General features: G+C 36.0%; 1 protein-coding gene across 4 annotated transcripts; it reads right to left on the reverse strand.

The window, feature by feature from the left end:
• Positions 1–14,759: 14,759 nt before the first annotated feature.
• On the reverse strand, positions 14,760–21,348 carry LOC149190590 (uncharacterized). Of its 4 annotated transcripts, none has more exons than XR_016256002.1 (3): positions 19,865–20,723; positions 17,017–17,083; positions 16,731–16,866 (listed from the first exon to the last, which is right to left on the reverse strand). XR_016256002.1 is itself a non-coding variant. In XM_089412215.1 (2 exons), exons 1-2 carry the CDS (start codon positions 20,776–20,778, stop codon positions 15,169–15,171), a joined length of 1,743 nt encoding a protein of 580 aa, XP_089268341.1. In that variant the 5' UTR covers positions 20,779–21,348; the 3' UTR covers positions 14,760–15,168. The 4 variants fall into 4 exon arrangements, 2 of the variants coding, with proteins under 2 accessions (XP_089268341.1, XP_089268340.1); XR_016256003.1 differs by having other exon boundaries at positions 17,017–17,100; XM_089412215.1 differs by lacking the exons at positions 17,017–17,083; positions 19,865–20,723 and adding an exon at positions 20,734–21,348 and having other exon boundaries at positions 14,760–16,866.
• Positions 21,349–26,325: the final 4,977 nt, after the last annotated feature.

The following is a 26,325-nucleotide window of genomic DNA, read 5'->3' on the forward strand; positions in this document are numbered from 1 at the left end:
CCCTATAAAACCTCCTTCAAAACTGGAGGAACTCCAGTTAAGCCCGCTAAATCTAGAGAAACCTCTGAATTTGGTGGTACCACCAAAACTACCGCCGAATTAAACTCAATTTTAATTAAATAAAACTTGGATTAATTAAAAGTTAGCTACATTTAATTAACTACTAATCCACTTTTAACGAATCCGCACAATTTCCACTAATCGTTTGAGCTAACTTTTGGGTGAAGACATGTTGTGGCTCAGCACGGTTTTCTGCAAACAGTTATGTAACTAGCCATTATATAGGTTGTGACTGTCGGGTATACGACTTGTCACATGTATGGCATAAACCATCACTGGTTTCGTTAGTGGTTTTGTTGTCTCAGTTTTATCGTGTGTTGTCTGCCGGTTTTTATTAACTGTAACATGTTTCGCCGGAGTGTTCACATGGAGGGTTGGCCTACAGGCTAGGCCTCCTAACTGCCAACTCTAACCATATTAAAGTTCAAATATATGTGGAGTGTTATACCAATTAAGAACTAATGCGTGGTGTAGCGGTAAGTCTTGTGGTTTGTCGAGAGGAGGTTGTGGGATCGAACCCTGGTGCCTCCATAAAATTTTGATGCGTGTCGAGCTCGATCCTTTGACGTGGCGGCCTCCCGGCTTGCCACTTGTCCCCTCCTCATTGGACCACTTTCAACCACTAAAAACTTGCCACATCACCAACCTGTGAACCCAATAAATACTTGACACTTTGCGAGCTCCGATTGGATGTTGACAGAAATTTGACCTTGCACAGTCACATGCCACGTCAGCAGTACGAACTGCTAACTATGCAATGACTGTGCATTTTTTTTAAATTTCTCATGTTTGGCAAAATGTACAGAACTCAATAAATTCCTCATATGAACTCAGTTTTTAGTGAAATGAGTTGCGTTAGGATCGTTTTGTCGAGACGGACGCAGTCATTTAGGTTTTGAGCCATTCTAAGAACTTTGATTTTTGAGATAAATATTGAGTGCCTGATCAAACACACTCTTCAATTGTTCTATTCTTTCTTTCAACCACTCCATTTTGTTGAGGATTATAGGGAACTATCAGCTCCCTCCTAATACCTGCTTCCTTGCAAAAATCTATAAGTTCCTTGGAAGTGTATTCCCCGCCATTATCGTATCTTAGAGTCTTTATCTTTCTTTCTGTCAAGATGTCCAATTTTTCCAATGAATTATTGGAATTTCTCATAAACTTCATCATTATATTTGAAGAGATAAATCCATGTTTTCCTTGAATTATCATCAATGAATTTCACATTATATTGATGACCTCCAAGATATTTTTCCGCCATTAGTCCACATACATCAGAATGAATGAGGTCTAATATTACTTTATACCTTATATCATTGCTTTTAAATGTCCTCTCACATTTTGTCCGAAAGCACATCCCTTGCATACTTATTCATGGTCTTCTTTCAAATCAAGGATGTCTCTGACCATCTTACATAAAGGGGGAAATATTTTATAGTGAAGGTGGTCATGCCTTTAATGCCAAAGCTTGAAAGGGCTAATATCCAAGTGTATAATAGGTGAGGAAGAGGAGTCATTAGCCTATACAACCTCCCCTCATGAATCCCAATAACCTTAGATTTATTAATGCTATAATCCTTTCCAAAAATAAGAACCTTTCCATCTATGAAACCAATTCTATCTCCTTTATCTTCTAGACAAGAAATGGAAAGTAAATTTTTCTTCAAACCTGGAAAGAAGCTTATGTTGTTGAGATGAATATTTCCACCACCTTCTAGCTTCAAGGGTATAGACCCAACACCCTTGACCAAGCAACTCTTTTTATCTCCAAGCTCCACTGAATGAGATGTGTTTCCCTTTGATATATTTTGTAGTTGACTACATTCTCCTGTCATTTGTCTTGAGGCTCCACTGTCAATTATCTATACGTCTTCATCATCAAAGGTATCTGTGAGAGCAGAAATAATCCTTTATCCATTATACCCTTAGATAGTCTTGAGATGAACTTGATCACACAATCTTTGGTAGATATCAAGAAGCTTCCAATAGTCTTGATGCCTTGCTTCATATAGCTAGCCATTGTAGATAAATGTTTCAAAGGAGTCTTCAAAGATATGGCCAACGAGGTGATCTTCAAAGTGTCCTTCCTTAACCTTAACTCTGATACCATGTTGAGAAATCAATGTGAATGGGAATTAGGGTTGTGATTCCTCTTTTCTTGATAATTACTTGTGATTATGTGTTGGCCTTTAATTCTTTAATGTTTCTTCTTTCATCAAGCAATTACCAATTGAAAAAAGTATAATATCACAAGAACAAAATGAACAAGATATAGGCTCTCAAACAGGTAAAAACCCCTCTCTTAGGGGAAACCGATTCAAACCCTTCTCTATATAGAACCAAGTAAAAAATGAGACATCCAAGACCCCTAAACAATACCAAGAACATCCACCAAGCACCAAGTCATCCATTTAATATATTTCCTCCAAACGAGTCAAATTCAACAAGAGTCAAAGTCCTTCCAATCTGCAATAATCAAAGTTTCATCCTCTTGCTTCAGGTCTGCAACTCGGCCTTCAATATTTGGCCCTGCAACTCACACAAATTCCCAGAAATTTCACACATGTGAGCTATTTTAGGTCAAATTTTAGACTTGTCCTTCTTCATTTTGATTCTCCCCTTGTTGTCTTGCCTTCGCTCTTTTCTTGCTTCTAATTTAGGTGCAAATCGAACTTTCTTGATGGATGGATGCCAAATAGGTTGAAGTATCTTCTTATTTATACCTTCTTCAAGGGTCGAATGGGCCTCTTCTAGGCCAACTTCTCTCGCAGGGCCAACTTGGTCTTAGGAGTCCAAAATTGACACTTTAAACTCAAAAATAATATTTATTTATTGATGCAATTTTCCCATAAGGGTCTTATACATATTATTGAAGGAAGTGTAATTAGGTTCGATCTTCATAAATGTAAGTTTGACTTTTGTATTTATTCAATAAAAGAGAAATTATTTTTATGATATTGGTCAATGAGTTTCTTTCTTATTGAATTAGGTCAAGTACATGTTTAAGTGCTTCTAGGAAGTCAAGAGTTAATGTATTTATGTAAGACCCTTTGAGGACCTGTTACACTACGTATAAAATAGTATAAAGGTCAAAGGATACCTTCAAGCAAAGTCCCAAGTCCTCTCCATGCAACAGGGTCATTCAAATGAAGCAAAACGAAGAAAATAGTGAAGATATGGTCGAGTCGGCTTGAAGACAAAATGTTGGCCTAATGTATGCCTAGAGGAGGGACAGTCCTCTATATATTGAGGTTTTCCACTCCCTCATAAAGTATATAACGCAAGCTCTAAAGTCAATGAAGGTGGAAGTCAAGAAAGTGAAGGGAAAAGGCAAGTCTAATGGTCTCCAAGACAAGCAGATAAAGGAGGAAGAAGGTTGAAATGTAGGGTATTGTTTCTAGGGCTAGAAACAGTCACACGTGCAAGGAGAAGGAGGACATATTGCATATATAACAACAGTAACATTTCAGTGCAAGATTCGTTGGTGTTTGGGCTAGATATTAGGCCTACAAGGCCTCCCAAGTCAAGCGAAGAAGTCTCACTCTCTAGCGAAGGTGAAAGGACCCTATTTCACTAAGGGTACCCTCCACACGCGAGAAAACTAGGGCAGCAAGATAGCAGTACAATCATACACCCATATCTCAATAAGGATCTCATTTGGTCAACAAAAGAAGAAGTATACTTGAGAAAAGGATAGAAGAAGAACATCTCATCTAGAAGGCTCACTCAAGGAAGGTCTATCTCTAGACTAGAAACAAAGGAGGACGAAGTGCTAGGGAGCAAAGTTCCGGAAGAAGGAAGTCTATGTGCTGGGAAACAAAGTGCAGAAAAGAGGAGAGGGCTTGAATTGTGCTTGGAGGACATCCTAGTCAAGGGTCTAGGGTTTGGAAGTGATCAATAAGAAGCTTCAATAAGAGAAACTTACCAAATGGTTTTCCTATCTAAGAGAGATTTTTTGACCCTGGTATAGATCCAACATTTGTGTTCTTGTCTTTATGTTTTTGGTATTTGTTTGATGAAACACACACACTAATAATAAGAAAAAGACCAAGCTAAGATAATTGTAAAAGTGCTTCACAAATTGTTATCAAGTAACAAAGAATCACACTACAGCTAATTGCCCTAGATTCTTCAACACATGTGACAAAGACTCAAATCAATCAATGAACCCTAGAAGCATGAAGAACATGCTTGACCTAGTTGACAAATAAAAGGAGCATGAAACCCATGCTTCAAAAATAATTTTCTTTCTCATTTCGTTTTTACAATAAATAAATTATACAAATATAATAATAATTATGAAGACTGAGCATAGTTAGATTTCTCAATAATGATGTCATAAAGGGAGCCTAGAAGCATTGTTTCATGCACCATTTGAGCCATTGGAATCATGGCATCATCACCTTTGGCTTTATCTATTCCATTCCTTTGCACAAAAACTTGCGTCTAGGGCCATTTTTCTTCATCAAAATTTTACCACTCTGGTATGTGAGCTCACTAGGTTTGTTTTTTACATAGATTGTATCATCAATTTTCTTTCCATGATTACTTTCATGTTGGGCATTCATGTTTTGTGTGTGTAGGTATTTACTAGGAGATCATTGTTTAATCTACTTGTCGCACACAATAAGGTCCCTTTCTCTTCCCTTGTAGGTATATACTTCTTCAAATTGGCATACATATACTATTTCTAAGATCATTGCATTCCTAATATAATTACTCTCTCTAAATATTCCTTTAGGTTCTCTTTCCTTAGCTCAGTAAGCAACTTTACGCCATCCTACATGCATTTGTTGATAGCTAGTAGCACTCCACCCCCATGAGATGTGTTTTTTATCACCATTTACATTATCAACACCCATCTTTCTTTTTCCATAAGGTGGGAGTCCAAATAGTATACTTCCTATATAAAGAACCCCATACTTGTTACTCATCATCATGTTTACCCACGCCTATAGACTCCCAATGATTCATATTTCATGGTTATGTGTGTTGAGTGATTTACCATATTTTCACGGGGCTCTCATTGTTGCAAAGATCAATAAAATGTTCATACTACCTCATCATTTACCTATATCCAAGGAGACCCAACTAAAGGACCCCCACCTTATTCACTCTTACTAATCTTACCACACACAGTTGAGTTGTTCGATCACATAAAAAAGGCACCTAACTCCTTGTTTGTACATTAACAAATTTTGTTTTACATTTTTTCATTCTTTGCTAATTACACAAATAAAATTAGTTATATGGGAATCAATAATATGCATACCATCACATCCAATGAAATTTCTTTAAAATCTAAGAACAATCTTAGTTACCCTTGATTGGAGCATTCGTATTGAGTCACATGTGCTTGTCATGATCCTAGTTCTTTTAGCACCTCACATATCCTAGTATCCATAATTGTGATCCTTAGAGTTGTCATCATCAACTATCTTTCTATATGCATTCATTACTACTTAGTCCCATCATGATATCCCTTAGTTCATCTAATCATTTCACTAACAATAAATCACCGTGTGCCTAGTCGGCACTATTTTTTCCATGGTTAGCCATCAGTTATGCTTTGCTCAAGGGAGTTTTTTTGGTGCCATTCTCATTGACCGCCTCATATGAAGTTATCAAAATAAACTCCATTACAGTATTGGTACCTAGTTTATCACAATTAATTAAATCAAGAAACCCTTCCTGTTTTTTCAATCACAGATTCATTCATGTTGACATTAACTCATGTTATTCCAAGAATATTGTAGTAAATTGGTTTCCTTTTCTCTTGATAACGATGAACCCTAGATGAAATAGGGAGATTCATCATTAATTTTGTATTTCAATAACCCCATAATGTTCAATGTCATCTCATTATACATCAAGAGGTGTCATATATAATGATAGTTGTAGCTTCTAGCTCCAACCAAGGACCCCTAATCTTGTAAGGCCATTAATTCCATCAAAGTGAGCACTTAGATTTTCTCCCTTCAAGTTTTAGGGACCTATCTTATCAAATAATGTCTTTGTTATTTATCAACACCCTTGAGGTAAATGCATATTTCTACATCACAAATTTTCTAGTTACAACATCATGCACTATTCCTCACAAAGTTCATCATGTTTACACATGCATCTCTAGCATATATGTCTACTTTTGTAATATTTTGATCAAATAAAATGAGCATGGGAAATTCCCACTTCATTTATATATATAAATGTTATGCCTAGAGATGTTTCTTTTGTTCACAAATGGGTCTTCATTGCTCCTCTACAAGGCAACCTTCATTCTTGATGATAGCTCTCTCTCTAGACTTTGTTATAGACTATTAGCATATGATGATGCATTTTGGCTATACAAATAGCTCTTAATTTCATACATCAAGGGGCAACTATTATCACATAAATTTCACTTTGTGATTAATTCAAGTCATCAATGGAAAGTATCATCAATGCATAATGATACAACAAATAATGTCATCCTATGAACATTCAAATACCACTACAAAAAGTGGGAAACGAACCATATAATAGTGGTTTTATCCATTTTCATTGTTCTTCCTTTTAACTTTTTCACAGTCCATGTGGATTTTCCTTCAAAAGCCATGCGAGTCAATTAAACATGAAATGATTGTGCTTAGTGGTGTAATAAAAGTAGGTAGACCTCAAAGCCTTTTTTGCATTAATGGGAAGAGAACTCGGGTGGGTAAACATCCTCGCAAACCTAGGTGACATTCCATTCAAATTTTGTGCATTCATACTATAAATAAGTTTGATCAAAGTGGGAAGGCAACTATAAATGGAAGGCCAAAGATAAAGTTCAAAAGGATAATTGTGCAATATTTTTGTGCTATTGAGATAGCCTCTAAGCCCATATTCACTATGATTGTCTCATCTTCTTAATTGCAATGTGCCAACTTGATTATGGTAGCTTGATCCTTTTGCAAATGTGATAAGAGAGAGTATAAATTTGGATTAAAGGACCCTCATAAGGAGCATGATATAGTTTATAAGCAACCATCCACACTTCCTACATGTTTTTAATGGCCTTTTCATTGGTACACAAATATTGTTGCTTCTTGTTGTGTTATTGTGACACTTTGTAACTTACTTTATGATTATGTCTATTTGCTTTTGCTTTTGGTTGCAATATTATCGTGTTTTCTAACTTGACTAGCTCACTGGATTGTTACATATCTTGTAGCTTAGTTATAACCTATTTATTTTGCTCATCTATGTTAGCAATTTTGTAGATCAAACCCCTCTTGTGATTAGTCAATGGATTCATAATTTAGTCTCCCTTTAAGGAATCCAAATAGTTCCATATTGCCACAACCTTAGAGATTATCTTGTATACAAAATTGCAAAGTACAATTCACTTAAACTCATTAATGGTTCTACTTTTTCAACCTTCAAGATAAGGGCAATAAAGGTTGTATTGAAAGAGCCTAAAACCTCACCTAATTATCTAACCTCCCTAACTACCCACAAAAAACCATCACCTAGTAAGTTGAAGAAACCCAAGAACTCTACAATCCATCCATCAAGGCCTATGCTTTTGCCTTTTTGAAACGAAGACAACACCAACGATAATTCATCCTTTGAAACTTCCTCAAATAATTCCTTATTATCTTCCTTTGTTACTAATCGTGGAAAACCTGAAGCAATCTTAACAAGTTTAGTTATATTTTATCTTGTAGGGGCATAATATATAGCTTCAAAATGTTTACACCTAATGCGGCTAGTGCATAAAATCCTCTAACTATCTCACCTTCCTCATCCCTCATATCCTAGATGGTATTATTACTTTTCTAATACTTTTCAAACGAATGAAAAATTTTAGTATGCCTCATCACCCATTTCAATCCAAGTATTGTTTGAATTTTTAACCTCCATTCAAGTTCCCTCCAAAATCATTTTCATTACAATGATTTTTTATGTCCACCTCCACCTCTAGTAAGTATCTTTCTATCCTCTTTTGTCTCTTCACAAACTATGCCACTACCTTTTCTTTTACCAATTTCAATGTGGTAGAAAATTATTTACTAGTTGAAAGTCTTGTAATTTTGTGATAAATCTTTCAGGAATCTTTAACTACAAACTGAAATTCCATCCTAAATTAATAAAGGGACTTAATGGCTTATAATCTTATAATTCTAGTTGGAGCATTATAGGACTATAATATGAAATACACGTGTTGATTGTAGTAAAATGTATGAAACCGAAAATTTGTCAAGATATTTTGAGGCACCAATGATGTTGAACACTCTTATTATTCCTCCATGTGGGCCTGAGAGAGATAGGCTCCACATCTAGCAATCTAGCACACTCAATTTCATGTATGAAAACGTATGCTAGTTTTTCAACCTTGGTTATTCCCCCCAAAAGTCCGATATCTTTAGAGTAAAATTAAGATTTGCTCCAATTATCATCCTCCTTTCCTTAACACAAGAAGAACAAACAATTTTCCCCAATATGTCAACTTCCATTCATATAAACCATAAACATTCATCACAATAATAGGCTATCTAATTTCTTTACTAGTGAATTTTGTGCATATACTTAAATAACAAAAGGGCTTATTAGTGAAAAGAGAGATCTTTGAACTATAGTTAGACATCAACAAAATCCCAATCCCTTAACAATTTCCTAAGACCACTAACTAAAAAATCTCCATTGCCCATTGTCTCTTGAAGTAGAATGATCTTGGGTTTGATTTTCTCAATTATTCTTGACAAGGCACGCCTCTTAATCTAGTTACCTAGTCCCCTAATATTTAATGGGAGTATAATTATCATAAAACATCCTTATGGGGTTGATTTGCTCTAATTACCCCAGAAATTAGAATGTGCTTACCTTGTAGTACCTCAAGTATAACCTTTTCTTTAGCATGTTGAAGATAAGATTTTCTACCTTCAAAAGTTGAAATTTCTTCCTTTGGTTTATACAACCCAAAACCCCTAGAAATTGGCCCTTTGATACCATGTTCAAATATAAAATATCTCAAAGAATATATATTCCTCCTTTATCCAATGATCTAACATCAATCCCCTAAGCACTCAAGCCATCCCCCAAAGAGATGCCATAATATTTACTAGAGAGTAGAACTAGAGATCCAAATCTATTTGACCTCCTGTTGGAATTATCACAAAAGGAGTAGGAATAATATTTCTTTTTGGATGATATTTCCCTTGTTAATATTCTTATTAACCTTGATAGGGGTAGATCATTTTTCTAAAGGAATAGAATCCACTACAATATTAATATTTCCATAATGAGAAGGAAACTTACTTGGTTAATCACCAACTTCAATGTCAAGTTGAGCACGCCTTCTTTATGCATGAGTATCCCCTCACCTCCTTGTGTAATGTTGCGTTGGATTATAAGTACTTTTCACATTGCTTTGAAAGAACCATCATCTCATATTTTTGTGCCATTGTATCAAAATCTTCCCTAGCATCCTCAACGCTTATATTCCTATTGTCTCATTCTTCAAAAAATTAAGACCCATCAAGATTAATTTTTATTTCTACCCAATTCAACCCATCTTTTTCTCCTAATACTACCATCATTCCACTGCATGTCCTCATGAGTCTTCTTATTCCTTGAGGGACCAAACATCCTCCTTCAAACTTATCAAACAAAAGGCCAAGAATAGTCTAATGCAAGATGATCATGATGATGGTAGCTTAAACAATAAAAAGGTATCAATGTAGTCCAACAATTGTTTGTGGATCTCTCCTGCCACTTCAATATCCATGCTCCCTGCAAGACCATCCTTCATATCTATTTCAATCAATTCCCTTACCACTATGCAACTAATGCTATCCTTGAAAGAATTATACACCTTAATTGTCTTCCCCAATTTTTTTCCCAAGTCTAATAGAAAACTCACAGACCGAAATTCAAGTAGTAACGTAAGCAATTTGACTCAAATTAGGATCTTAGAGCCATCTTTGTGCAGTGAATTTAATGATAGAAATGTTGATCCCCAAAACCAATTACCCTAAAATATGACCTTAGCATCCCTTTTCCAATAAAATGAGAAACTAATCCATCTTTTGTCAAAATTTTAAACAAGGGACCATACCCAATAATTAGGCTTCGATCCTTTATAACCACTGAAACTATCCACCTCTCAAAAATTCTCCCAATTAGGGTTTTACCCAATATATGCATGCTTTGTTTGACCCCAATATCTTTGCTAACCACCGTTTTAACTCTTGTTACTTTTTTCTTTATGACTTTTTTACCCTTTTGATGACTACTAACCTCTATATCTAGATGAACCCTCGACACTTCAAGCTTTGTCCACACAAGGCTATCGAGATCCAAATAATGACCCATAGAACTAGAACCTTAGACAACCTTCTCTTCCCATAATGCACCCACACTTCTTGAAACTCTGTCCTTTGGAATATTCCTTCTCCTTTTGCATTGATGAATGTACCATAATCCCTTGTTTGAAGAGAGATCTACAAGCTCCACCTAAAGTGTTAGAAGCATTAGTCCCTTTTTCATTAGGTCCCAAGAGCCTATGCCTAACTTCACAAACCTTAACCTCTAAATTAATGCCAACACCAATGCTAGTTCTCACATGGATCTCTTACAATAATTCTAGTGCACCAATACCACCCACTTTATTCCTATTTACAAGGTTTTATGGGTTGAAGAAACAACCACCAAAGACTCAAAATTCTTGTCACTTAGAGAACACTCAGAGTTATCAACAATATGACAAATTTGTATTCAAAAATATTATCTTTTAATAAAGTCTCAATATTACCCAAAAATTGAATCTCCTTTTCATACCCACTTAGGTGTTCTTCAATCCCCATCCTTTCTTCTTCCATGTGTGAAAAAATATAATATAATATCAACTACACACTAATTACAAATAAATAACCCTCGTAAAATTAACCAAAAAAATATTTAAAAACCAAAATTTATTATCAAATATTCAACTTTATTATTCTACAAAATTTATATAAAATAAAAACTTTCCACAAGTAAATTTGATCATTTTTTTCTTATTTAATTTCATTTTTTAAATATAAATATTATTTCATTATTTTACCCGATAAAATTTTCTACGACTCTAATACTCTTCTCTCATTTGATTTAATCTTTTTCACAATTTTTATTTCACAACATTCCATTAGTCTATGGAATAACAAATAGTTATGATATACTTTTCTCATTTGATTTGATTACCTTTTAACAAATGATATAGTACATTTTTTCCATTTGATTTGATATCTCTTAACAAATGGTCTTGATATACTTTTTCCATGTGATTTGATTTTTCCCATACCTTTTTTGTATTTTTCATTTGACCATACAAAAAGTGAGTGGGAATACATGTGCATTTTGAATTTGGTTACTTTTCTTTTTTATTTTTAATCATCTATTGCACTGAAAACGTTAAAACAGGGTACTAAAAGTAAAATAAATAATTGTCAACATTCTTATCATAAAAATATTAAGTTATAATATATTAAATAGAAAACGACCATAAATTAAAAAAGCTCACAAAATATAATATCTTAACTAAGTTAGGCCGTCTGTCAAAATTTTGGACAGGGGAAAAACTATTTGAAAAGAATGAAAACCTAATGACCAAAATAAACATCAAACATTTCATCAAATCCTATCCGTCCAATGATTAGGCAGATAGGGCGTACCAATGTCAGTGAGATGCCTAATATCTAATGTACATTTGTGATCAAACAGAATTGAAAATGCCTAGGAGTTGCTACTGTTCCCTGTGAACCAGGGAAGAAAAATATAAACTTCACTTTAATGTACATGATCAACCCTAGTTGATCATCACTAGGTCACTTCACTGTACCATATTAGTTATATGTACAGGTCAATGTTATCAGCTCCTTGGAAATTTCAGGTGGCTGTAAGGGTCCTAAGTGACCTATAAATCTTTGAAGATCGGCATGTCGGACCCATCTTCCATCCTTTCATCACATGAGGTTTATGTGAATGGACATTGGCAAAGGGTACATGATAAAGGACTTTAATGATGTTAAGGACTACCAGCGTGACGATGGTTTAAAGGTGTTCTAGGTGAACTGCAACTGACATTTCCATGATGAAGAAACCCCCCAGATGACAGGTGTCTTGAATTGTATGATTTGACACGATTAGAATAATGTCAATTTGGATGACAAGGTGGTTGCAGGTACTCTCAGTATCATGTCTATATCTTTTGGTTTTCAAGATATGATAGCAGTTGGTGGGCAATATGCATGGTTTAAATAGTCTAGTTTATTATGACAATTTAACCACCTAACACTTACAATGAGAATAAAACATCATAACATCTGATATTACGGTTGGACTTTAATGCTTTTCTCCTCCAACATCTAGATTATGGTTAAGCATCCTATGTTTATGGCCAATCCCACTCACTTACATGCAGTTATGAAGTTGTTTTGACTGCAACCACTTACAGTCCAATACAAAGCTGTTACTGTAGACAACGAAGGATCCAAAGCTATGCTCTTTAATATTTTGAGGTCAGTTTTGATGCAAGAAGTCTCATATTTTTTCAGAATAGAACATTGGGACTAGACGCGTTAGGTTCTCCATGTAATATTTTTGCTGTACTGATAATGGTAGTGTTAGAGTAATGATTTGGATCAGGACCTTCGCCAAAATATCTAATCAGCAGCAAACTAAATATGTGAGAGGAGGCCTTGAAAATTGTAGCTGGAATGTTGATTATTGTTATATACAGTGGTTAAAATTCTCATCCACGAGAAGGACAATGAAATGTTCTCTGCTAAATAAACATTCGCATCAGCGAACAATTGAGCTTGGAGAGTCAAGCTTGGAAATCTCACACTAAATATATTATAAAGATAAACTTGCAGAGAAGAGCATGCATTTTTTTTTCTCGCAAGTATTCTTAAGCTGTCTATTAAACATCTAAGTGGCAGTGTTGGACTTTAATGTTGCATTCATAGATGTCATAGATACTTTAAGTGACTAAATAGTTTCCTGGGACCAGGCTTTGAATTTAACAGTCAAAAGGCATGTCAGTGTCCATTTTGTCCTAAAGGTTGTCTTAAAGTCCATATCCACTATATGCTGATCACCTTTTTCCAATCACTATGAAAATTTAACATTTTAATAAATGAATGTTCTACAGCCTTCAATGACCTCTCCTTTAAAAAGAAAAATGAAAAAAGGAGAACCCAATATTGAAAAAATGGTGCAGTCAGTGTTCCTCGCAACTTTCAAACAAATATTTTCCTCTTCGTACCGAGTTTCCTCCTACATGTATGTCCAGTGGGATTCTTTACAATCCTATTTCATCTGTGGTGTTTCACGTGAATTTCCTAGAGAATCCACTTGCTATATTTATTGGTGCTACCATGTTTCGGAAAGGTTCATATTTTGTATTGGCATAACAGATAACAATAGTGTTGATTCTTGCAAGGCAGTATTCCAATATACACTAGTTAAACAAGCGCTCAAAATACCAATAGCAATCAATGCACATAACAAATGACAGGTTTCAGCTCATACAACTTTGGCTGTTTGAAAATAAACTTTATGACATTCACATAGTTGTAACCACCTATATCATGACCCATGAGCTGAAATCTTACAACCCTGGTGACATTAGTTAATTCATTCAGAATAATGTACAAGTGAAAACTATTCAATTTTCAAAATTTTACGAAAAACATAAGTATGAAAGCTACAAGAGCCCTCTCATATTGGATTTCAACCCTAACCCCAACATAGGTCACTGCCATTTCCTGCAAAACAACATAGGAAGAAGTCCATGAGAATAAATATTCCTCAAGTGCCCAGACTTGCTAGCTTAGTAATGTTTAGGAAAATGAGTTATTTAGGGTTTCATTGCAGCTTTGCTCGGGCCATGCACAAAATGACCATTGCCTGAGGAATTAAGCAGACTTTTCTTGTTAGAAGATGAGGTAGTTGAAGCTGCCGACTGCAATTGAGCAACAGCGGGAAGTTGACAAGGGTTGCTCCCATTCACAGAGCACAAGACAGATCCTGAATTTTGAACCAAATGTGTCTGATCACATATAGGTACATTCTGTTGCACTGGATTTGGCCGAGGACATATTGCATCGGAAGTGAACATTGATACCAAAAGGATTTTGAAAGAGTCCTGTAAAGGAGGGGGGTGTCACCACTATGGAAGAGGCCCTGCAAGCAACAGGGTCTGCAGTGAAGGCCTGGTTTCATTACAGATTCCAACAGCTTGCCTTTCTCTGTAAGAGATTTCATTATAGTTGAGGGTTGGCTTCTGGTGATTCCGGTTAATGAACAGGCGCCTCATGACCGCTCCTTTAAAAAGAAAATTGAAAACAGTAGCACTTCATTATGAAAAGATCATAAATGCGCACAAACATTTTTCCTAACATCTTTGAAACAAATATTTTCCCATTCCCACTAAATACAACAAGCTTCCTCCTACATGTCCGGGAGGATTCTTTACAATTTTATTTCATCTGCATTTCACATGAAGTTCCTGAAGAATCCACTTGCTATAGTTATAGGAGCAACCATATTTCAGAAAGGTTCATATTTTGTGTTGGCATAGGAGATGACAATATTGTTGATTCCTGCAACGCAGTATTACAATGTACTGTAGTTACACAAGCCCTCAAAACACCAATAACAATCAATGCACATAACAAATGAGAGGTTTCAGCTCATACAACTTTGGCTGTTTGAAAATAAGCTTTGTGAAATTTACATAGTAGTCATGTTATATAAAACACCTACATCACCACTCACGAGCTGATATATTACAACCCTGGTGGGCATTAGTTAATTCATCCAGAATCATATACAAGTGAAAACTATTCAATTCAATCAGGCCCTTCCTCTCCTCTTCTCGCCTCACAAGTTCAAAATTTTACAAAAACAGCTCAAAGTATAAAAGCTATAAGAACTCTCTCATCTTGGATCTCAACCCAATCTCAACCCTAACCCCAACATAGGTTACTGCCATTTCCTGCAAAACATGGAATATAGGAAGAAGCCCATGAGAAGAAAGATTCCTTAAGTGCAGCGACTTACTGACTTAGTAATATATAGGAAAACAAGTTATTTAGGGTGTCATTGCAACTTGGCATATTTAAGGGGTAGCCTTGGGCCATGCACAAAATGACCATTGATGGAGGAGTTAAGCAAAGTTCTCTTGTTAGAAGATGAACTAGTTGAAGCTGCTGACTGCAATTGAGCAACAGCAGGAATTGGAGAAGGGTTACTCTGATTCATAGAGCAAAAGACAGATCCTGAATTTTGAACCAAATGTGCCTGATCGCATACAGGTACATTCAATTGCAGTGGATTTGGCAGAGGACTTATTACATTGGAAGTGGACATTGATACTAAGGGGATTTCAAAAGAGTCCAGTGGAGGAGGGGGGTGTCGCCACTGTGGAAGAGGCCCTGCAAGCAAAAGAGTCTGCAGCAATGGCCCAGCTTTCATTACAGCTTCCAGCAGCTTGCCTTTCTCAGGGAGAGATTTCATTATTACTTGGGGGTCAGCTTCTGGTGGTTCAGGTAAATGAACAGGCACCACAGAGGGCACATCCCCATATCTCTTCAACTGCACCATACTTAAAGAAGGTCCACTAATAGCCTGTGAAGATGTCATATTCACTTGCAGCTTAGGAATTCCCCGACTAACAAGAGGTGGTGTGTCTGGAACAATAGGAATTGAGCTGCTTATTGTCGTCCCACAATTACTGGCCATAGACTCATGTGGCATTGCGTTCATTTGCTCGAGTGTATTCATTTTGCCAACAGCTTGCCACAGTGACTCACTTTCTGCACTGAATTGGGGGCATGGTTTTGCATCTTTAGATTGCAAACACTTACCAGAAACAATTAAATTATCTGGTTGCAAGTGTTCAGACATTTTCTGTGGTGTGGTTTGATCCTGAGTTTCTTCCTCTGAGTGGGTATGGTGCTCAATTCCCTGATGCTGTTGGATGGTCCTGTTTTTTTCATTAATATGCTTTTGTAAGTTCAAGATATCTTGTTGCTGACATGGAACATCTCTTCCATTATTAGATGCATTTAGGGCTAGACAAGACTGCATGGACGGTTGATGCTCAGCACGCAAGTTGCAGTCTGCAAATGCTGAGCTTACATTTAAAAGAGAATGTGGCTCCATATTTTGCATTTCATCAGAGAGATAAGAGCAGTGGTGAGTTTCAGATAGATTGGAAGAACTCCTTATACATTTTTGACGTAATGCTAACTGGTGCTGAGATTTGGAATTTTTAAAACTGCCTGTATTGCATCCTGAAGTCAGCTGCATTGGTTGCAGATTCTGTGCAGGAAATGAAGATTGATGATACTCTTCAGAGAATTCAATGTATGATTGCGGCAATAAGTCCATGCTACTGGAGTCTGCAAGGTTTAGTTTAGCAGGCTCTTGTATCGAAGAGACAGTATCAAACATGGATTGAGCAGGTGAAGATACGAAAGGATGTTTATATGTGCCAGAAATACTATCACATTCTGTGATGCTGGAGTCTCCCTTGAATGATCTTCCAGCTGGACTATCTGGCTGCACATTTGAAAGACCAGAATGGAGATCACTAAAGCCCCTCTGCTGAATCTTTTCTTGCAGTTTCTGACACTGTTCCCTGGCCTCGTCTCTTTCTCGGCAAGTTACATGAATAATATTCAATAGTTGTCTCACATTCTCTTCATGCCGTTTGACTTCATCTTTTGCACCTAAGCGAGTGGTTTCCAACTCCAACGTTGTGCAGAACAGAAGATGCTTCAATTCCTCAGGACTCTGCATGATCAAAAGATTCACTTGAGCATTATACATCCTAGGAAAGGGAGAATGCTGTCGCTTCAGAGACAACTTATATGTAGTAGATGTGATTAATAAATAGACGTAAAATGTCCAAATATTAAATCTACAAACGATCATTCCTGTTACCAAATATTGTAGATATGAATCACAGTTGACCAGTTACGCATGCCCAACGAGGTAAGGCAGACCACACCTAAGTTGCCAAAATGCCTAATTAATGGAAGAAAGAATAAGAAAAAAAGGGCAAATTTTTACATTTTCAGCTAATGTGTAGAATGAACAGAGTAGTAACAAGGCAATTGACATTCTTATTAAAAAGGAACATATAACAAAGATATTTGCAACTCTAGGAAAATGTGAGCTGAGATTACACAAGTTTGGTAAAACCTTTCATAATAACAGAAAGGAATTTCATTTCGAGGCTTGACATAGTTTAGAACCTACCTAATTAATGGAAGAAAGAATAAGAAAGAAAGGGCAAATTTTTACATTTTCAGCTAGTGTAGAATTAACAGAGTAGTAGACAGGCTAATGACATTCTTATTTAAAAAAGGAACATATAACAAAGATATTTGCAACTCTAGGAAAATGTGAGCTGATATTACACAAGTTTGGTAAAACCTTTCATAATAACAGAAGGGAATTTCATTTCGAGGCTTGACATAGTTTAGAACATGCTATGAATATTTAGAGTAATGAAAAACAAATTATGCAGAGTTATCTTCTTTTGTGTATTGACACAATAGAACATATATCACCATGGATATGCAGCAGCTCAGAAACAAAACCATAATAACCTGTTCTAAACAAAATTACAACCCTTACTAATAAAAAGCAAGAATTTCATTTCCAGATTGACAAGAAGCTCTCTATGAAGATTTCTGCATTTAAAACAAATTAGCCATGCATCTCTTCTTTTGGTTGTTAACATTATAGAACATGTATAACTGGGAGTCTGAAACAGTTTAGGATCAAAAGCTTTTGTCAACACACGATAGTGTGGTTCAAGACCAAATCCATAAAAACTTCCTAACAAATGGAGAACTGCAAAAAAGATATTAACATTTCTTATTAAATAAAAAACAATCTCAAGAGGCAGTGTTCTGCACACAGCAACATTTAGGCCATGTACAGATACTTTCATGCAAGTTTTACTAACTGAAGGACCAGAACCATTGGATGCGCTAGTGGTCTCGCATGAAACAAATTTAAATGAACACAAATCTACTTCTGGCCACTATGACAGAAATCGTTGGCAGCCTGAAGACAGTCTCCCCTGTTAAAATTTTAAGTTACATGTCAAAAACATGTGTATGTCCGGATGCCATATCGATGTAAACAAATGCTACATTTGTGTTAACTATATATGTTAAATACCAAAGGAACATCAGAATATTGTGCTCATACAACAGTTATAATGTTATCATTTCCTATACCAGAGATTAATTATAGACTAAAAAATACCTTCTCAAACTGAAAATTAACATACTACTAGAAACAGATCAAACCCCTAGTTAATGTAGCACCAAGAGGTGTTGAGACCCTCCTGGTCGCACAACCCCCCTGGGACTATAATGATCAAGGAATTGATCAGTTGCTAGTTATAGACTGAAAATTGACACTGTAAACTATAGTAGTTTATATATAAACTGTAACCAATATAATGGTGATATAAGAAGAGCAAGTGCCAAACACTAGTATCCATTGTAGCACAATTAAGTCTTTCCCAAAAGGTTGAGAAGATGATGCAATTATTACTTGAAAGGTGTAAACTATCTTGAACTACTTAGAGCATTTTAAACAACCACATAAATTAAAGTAAAGATCAAAATACTTATATTTTGGACAGGAATCTATTAGCAATTTCTGCTAAGCTAAAACCTATTTATGTGAAAACATAGAACAATCTGGCAGTTTCTTAAAGAAGCTCACACACTACTCTAAGACAATTGACTTTAATCCGTTGAATCTAGAAAGAAAGACTTGTATCTTATGTGCAAATTAGTCCTTCGAGAAGTATTAAGGCTGATAAGGAAAATTTATTAAGTCCGGGTAGCTTTCCATTAATTGGAAAGGCGACAATAGGTTTCACAAAAACAAAACCAAAACATATGCAGATTGTATACACTAAAGAAGTATTAAATTTTACACATTTTTTTAGGCAATCAGAGCTTTGCAACTTATTCATAAATGCAACGGAGAAAACCTATTACAAGGTAAATCCATCTGCTTCAATGAACATAAACCAATAAGGTTATGTCTTTGAAAGACCAAAGGGCATATATGCATATGCTAAAGTTGAAAAATACTTCTGCAAAATATGCAGAACATGCACTTCCTAAGAATGAAGCATAAGGCAGGGACTATCCCCGTGTAACCTAACGAAAACATAACACACCCATGCATGCTCTGGGAAAAGAGCATAAATATAATACTGCATAATTCTATCAAACAGCTTGGAGGACAATGCCGTAATATTTATCTACATTAGACTGATGGCAAAAAGAATGCAGTCAGCTTAAGATAACAAAATTTGTAAATAAAGAAGACCAGCTAGTTACTTCAAGAATAATAAAATAAAATCCAAACTGTAAGCACATATGACAAGCATGAAACCAACATGGTCACTACACATTAGAATTCATCATGTATTTGGTTAGAAGTAGTAGGAAACTGCATCAAAAAGCTCAATTAACTAAAACAGAACATGGTTCCTCGTGAAAATCGGCCCATGATGAATAGAACCCAGATTTGTTGAATTTGATTTTAAACCGCAACTGATCATCCGTCACAGAATTTTGCCACATTACCGAAAACCAGAGCAACTTAAAGCTCTGAAAGAATTCACTTCAGACAACACAAAAAAAAAACCTCCAAACGTCGCACAGCATTGCTCAGATATTCGGAAAACTCAAAAAATAAAAGATTTGAGATATGGGACTGAAGATAAGCAAGATAAGGTGATACATCATACCTGTCCTTGATAAAGCCAGGGAGTTAAAGGAGACAGCATTGTGCTTTGCATGGTTCGACCACCAGACCACCCCTACTTACAGAGCAGTAGGAGGCAGTCTTTGATAACAAGGCCACAAGGGAAACCTAGTAGTACTGACACAAGAAAAGCACCCAAGAAAGAACAAATTCACCCCTGCAATCCATGGCATCTACTCATAATATAAAGGGTCTGATTTCATCGACACTATGCCCACATTGATGCTGAAAGCAACCAACACAACTATGCTCTCAACCATATCGAGATCTAGGGCCCCCTAATCCTGGGCCCCTACTCATGTCTACATCCCCGGACCGACAAGTGACATTAACATCTCTACCCCACAAACAGGGACCAAGGAACGTGAAAGACTCCAATGGTGTCCACATTTGTCTACCCACCCCTCCTGAAAAGTCACACCCCGCCCTCTCTCATGAACCCACATAAATCTTCAGTGCATTCACATCACCGGATTCCTCTGTACCCTACAGAAACCCCAAAAATACTATCCCCCATCAGCTCAATTTGTTTTTTTGTGGCCCATACATAGATATATTTATATGGGTTGCATTTGCAATTTCAGGGATTCATGCACGAGCGGTTTAAGTTAGAATAGTTATGTGTACAAGGGCGCTATATCATGTCTGACTTTATTGCTTTTCGACTCATGCAAGCACGCATCCCCAATCCTAAATATATTCTACTTCTAGATGATGAAAAAAAATAGCAAAATCGACATAGTGAATTCCTAATTTTATTGGTTGAAGGCATTTGGAATTTTGTAGTACTCATATTTCTAGTATCCATGAATTCCATATTCAAACCCCGACCCACTCACACTGGCTCCTCACCTGCCACGCCCTTGAATCCGTTAGTGGCTGCATATGTTCCCCCATCCACTGTGCACTGCCCGAGAAAACCGAAAAACCCGCCTAGAATCTCCCCTGGGCAACCGCCATGTGACCACACTGGGGCCACAAAGGGCATCTGTTCTTCCTTTTATCGATGCCTGCCCATCCCGGCTATGAATTCTCTATGTGGGTTGTGTTGGAAGCTAGCCTATTTCTTAATTCAATGGTATATTTATGTGTTGGATTTCATTCCACATTAGTTCTCGGCCACGGCAGAGCATATTGCCATTTTTATAGGCATTTTCCACCAATGCCCTGTCTGAAATTTTCACCTGCATCGCGAAATGGCAAAAACATTATGTGAACTACAGTTAGGTTTTAGTAAGTATGCCATACGAGATCCATATCGCTATCCCGAACTTATACACCCTGCAGACTTTGCAGCACGATTCCATGGCTAGTTTGGCGGAAACTTTTTTCAAAATTTGGGAATTTTCCTGTTCCAATTCCACCGGCATTGATGGCATACCATGAATAGCAAAGCAGCTCGTGTTCTGTCAAATCATCGGCACTGTTTGCCGCTTCTTTTTTCAACATTTACAATCCCTCCAACAAAGGATTTCTCACGCTACCTATCCTTATCAGTCAAAAAAGTCCGCCCCGACACTCCTCTCCCTCTTACGTAAAGAATTTAAAACTATGAAGGATATTATGCCGAGAAGTGCATAGCGAATAACAGTACGAAAATTTTCTTTATCTGGACATAGGATCGTCCCGTCCGTGGGAGTAAAATTGGTCCTCTGCCCTCATTTCTTGGGAGTTTTCTGATGTAAATCGAGTAAAAAAATCCAATGGAATTCACAATTTCGCCGTAGTTGGAGTTCTACCAGGAAGGAAGGATTGGGCCATCTCTCATTCTATTCATAATTTTAAAATCCAAAATCTACAAAAATTTCAATTATATTACAGTTTTATAATAGTACTATTTAAGAATTGAACAGTTTGTTTATTAAGAAGTTTGGTGAATAATTTGTTTCTTATATTGTAATTGTAATTGGTAAAGGTATAATTTAATTTTGTTTAGATAGCAAAATTCTCGAATCTGGCAGTTAAGCGTCCAAAAATAATCTTACCACAATTTGCATTATTTTCCAACTAAAATTGTGACTTTGTTAGACTATGTATTGACCTATTTATAACATTTATGAAATAATTACATAATCACAACCCGTTATTAAAAAATGGCACATTATGAAATAGTCTTTTTCAGGGACAAGACAATTTCAGGCAAGAATGTATTATTTTTATTGTTTAAAATATATTTTTGATTGCATAAACAGATTCAGCACTCTGAAAAAAACTCTGCAGTGGTTGGCTTTTACAGATTAAACAACTTAAACTCAAATTTTTTTGGGTTAAAATTAACAAAAAATAATGTCGTAAAAAAACTCATAAATAGAATGATGTTCCCAAAATCCTTAAGCTTATTGTAACCTAAATTTCCAAAAATAATCCTATCACAATTTCCATTATTTTCTGACAGAAATTGTAACCTTGTTACTCTATGTATTGACCTATTTATAACATTTATGAAATAATTGCACTAGTGTAATGGTGATCATAGCTAATTGTTAAAAAATGACATATTATGAAATAACTTTTTTCATGACAATACAAATTCAGGGAAGAATATATTATATTTTATTGTTTAAAATATATTTTTGATTGTATAAACAGATTTAGTACTTAGAAAAACCACCACCCTGCCGCATTAAAATTTTTTACAGATTAAACAATTTAAATTCAAATTTTTTGGTTAAAATTAACAACCAAAAATAATATTGTAAAATAACTCATAAATGAGATAATGTTCTAACGATGTTGACTAAATTCTAGATCGATTATAAAAAATTGATAATTTGGTCAGAGTTCCGCTAAAGGAAACTCAACTTTAGCGATTCCCACAAAATTGGAGGCGCTGGTGCCCGTCGGATGCGGGTGGAGTACGGAGGGGCGAGGCAGAAAGTCTTTTTTTAGGGCAGCTTAGCGTGTCGGCTGAAGAAATTGACGGTTAAGGCAGTTAGACTTAACGGCATTAACTGTCAAGGTCTACAGTTAAAATTAGGTCGGACGTTAAGGTTGGTCAAGCGAGATTTGAATATAATGAGGAGGCACGTGGGCTGTCGAACTCCGGACAGACGGAATCCAAAAGCGATCGTCAAATTAAAGAGAGAGGAGCGTCGTTTAATAATTGTTGGGATGGGACGGACGTTTGCGCGGGAGGGGAAGGCCGTCGGTCACATCGTCGTTGTGGACGGCACGCGGTTTCGTACACGTCCGAATACCGATTGATTGTGTCGTTCACTTCCGCCGTTCGGTCGTTATGATGTTCGACTGCCCCCGCCGCTAATTATAATGTCTGCATGTGGCTGTGGGAGTGGGCACCCCATCCCCCACTCAGACGGCAATCATTAATACTAACCTTGTCTTGTAAATTTGCTTAATACTTCATCACCATAATCCCATGGGGCTCGTCCTCTATTTTTCTTGCTCTAACATGGCCATGTGCTACAAAGACTCGGATGTGTACTAGTGGTACATTGGTGGGTTTTGGTCTGTACAAGGTTTATGTGGAAAATTAATCTCTAAAATGACAGTCACCGAATTTTCAATTTCAGTCAAATAATTCTTTTGAAAATGTTATTCTTTCACTCTCATTCATATGATTTCTGTGAAGACAAGAGGAGTGAATATAAATATTAAAACAAAAAGTATTTTGAAAATGTTATTCTTTCACTCTCATTCATATGGTTTCTTTGAAAACAAAAAGAGTGAAAATATAAACATTAAAACAAAAAGTGTGAAAAGTCTGAAAATATAAACATTGTAACGTAATCAAATCATAAGCACATTTCTCAACTTCTATTCTAATCACTTTTTCTTTTTCTTTTTCTTTCTTAAATATATGGGAATTCTTTATCGTTTACATATTATATTCATGTTAATTATCATCTAAAGATCCATATAAATATGTAAAAAAATTGAATTTGAGATGCAAGGATAATAGTTCATTTAATTTTTTATTTTTTAAATTGGATTTATTAGTTAAACTCTATCGTAGGATAAGTCTAAATGGGAGTTGTCTAATCATTAAGCAAATTTTCTTCATATTATTGAAATTCAAGAACAACAACAAAAAGTCGTCAAAGTTTTGCTTAATTTGGAATTTAGATCGATTATTGATGATTTTGATTAAATTTAGAATTGGGCAAAATGCATAGGGGTATTGTCTCTCTTTGTATAGAATTTGGATATGGTGGGGCTCTAATCATGCTTGAAAACTCTACATGATTCTTATGAAATTTCTTGTTGGAAAGAAAGACCTTTTACAACAAGATTAATTTACTCAATATTAATGCACCATGATCCTTATATCAATTGGGCTTATAATGGCCCTTCTACTCACATAATCGTTGATTATCTACATGATCAAATATGCATGCTTTGGCAACCTCTCCCTCCTCTTTCTTTTCATCTACATATGTGTGCTTATGTTTATATGCATTCATTGATTACATTTATGAAGTAGAGGTAGAATTTGGATGCAACCTTTGAACTTTAAAAACATTTATTTTTTATATAAAGCTTATTTTAATTATGGACATATGATGACCTCATAAGTTATGACCAAAGGCAAAACCTCCACAAAGCACCGAAGGGGAAAATAGGAATCCCTCCTAGTGGAAAGATGCAAGGATGGATCACCATTGAGAAGAACCTAATGAGAATTCAACAAAACCTATGTTAAGAGCAACCTTCAATAAATACTAGTGTTCCATCTCCACATAGAGGTGACAAAAACACCAATAACAACTCATGATTCCAAAGACAATGTAATGACACCACCAGCCCCCTAAAGGCTTTTTTAAGGGAACAATGTGCCTAGAGTTAATCTACAAGATGCTTTATGGAGATGGGGTTATCATAATTCTCTTTAATCGCCTTGTAACTCTTCTCTAAGATATCCATCATCTTCAGATGGTCGAGAGCTTTCCAATGATATAAATTTCATCAAAATTTGAGCTCGGTTCACAAAGTTAGGCCCATTTGAAGATTTATTCTTCCAGATGTACACCCATACCATTGCCACATGGCAGTCCCTTTGCCCCATGTCACTATCATACAATGTTACATCAAAAACATTTGGCTAACGCATGGTAGACCCTATCCATGTGTCACCACCACATAAGGCCAAGTGTTCACCTAACACATCATCTTCCCATCCACATTCAGATCCAAGATTTCCTATATTCCCTGTTATGATAATTTTCTAGATCTTTGGTCTTCTAGATGCATCTAGTCATTGTATACTTTTGGATGCATTCATATTCCGGGAATTTCAAATGTCACTTTTTAAATAAAATTTGGATCTCTAAATCTCCATTATATAGGACTTTTTTGTCCTCCATGTGACCTCTACCTCGGTTTCCATTTGGCCCCCACCTTAGCATTGTTGCACCACTCTGATCCTCATTAGCACCTGCCACATCAAATTGTGTCCATGTATTTAAAATCCCATTTAATCAAATATCTATAGTTTTTGTTTTCTAGATTTATCCAGATACATCTAAATTTAGAGAAACTCAAAGGGGGCTCATTTTATAACACCAATTTTTTGGATTTTTGAATTCCACATCACTACCACAACAGGTGGCATGTCAACCGCCACATTATCTCTCCATGCCAACGTGCCACATTAGCAACACATCAATGTGATACATCACCAAAAACGTATCCTATATGTAGCAACAATGTGACATGTCATCATGCCACGTTAGCACCCACCTACCCTTATGGTCAATGAGTGCTCACATTAGATCCATCTAACATTCACATGGCTTGCCATGTTGGCATCTGGATTTTTTCATAAAATATGTTCATTAGAAAAAATTGAATGTTTCTATGTCTAGATCCTTAATCTCCATTATTGGATTGCGATCCTGCCAACACCCATCTACAACTCTTAAAAGAATTTGGATCTCATCCCTTGTCTAGTTTGGTTAGCATGTCATTAAACCATTAGGCCACTAACCACTGGGCCACTGGGAAAACTCAAAAGGTCTTTACCATCCTAAGCTACTCTAGTTAATATACTTTGAATGACAGAAATGAAAAAGACTGTGTTAACTTATAGATTTCTAACTAGGGATTGGGTGATGAGTCGTTGGGCTCTTCATTCGACCTTAACCTTGTTGGAAATAAAGTCGATATTTGGTCCCATAACACAATGCCACCATGAGAACTAAGAAATATTTCAGAGAGGCTTAAGGCCAACTTAGTGAATGGACCCCATGATTAAGCCCCTTGCGTAGTTAAGTCCTCAGTCATGGTTCCTGTCAAGCCATGTGACTAGGGGTTGGGGCTAAATAACAATAATCCCAAAAGTTACAAATCAAACCCAAAACCAAGAAAAAATCCTCAAAATTCAAAACTTTCATTATACTTCTTATCTTATTCAGAAGATTGATAATGAATCTCAATAAGGTAGAGATGTGCCTAGAAGTCTTTTGATATTACAGAAGTCTTCAGTAG

This window comes from Pinus tabuliformis, chromosome 3_1, assembly GCF_031772625.1.
Source record: "Pinus tabuliformis cultivar Carrire ecotype Pingquan chromosome 3_1, CPIR1, whole genome shotgun sequence".
In the NCBI taxonomy this organism is placed as follows: Eukaryota; Viridiplantae; Streptophyta; class Pinopsida; order Pinales; family Pinaceae; genus Pinus; species Pinus tabuliformis.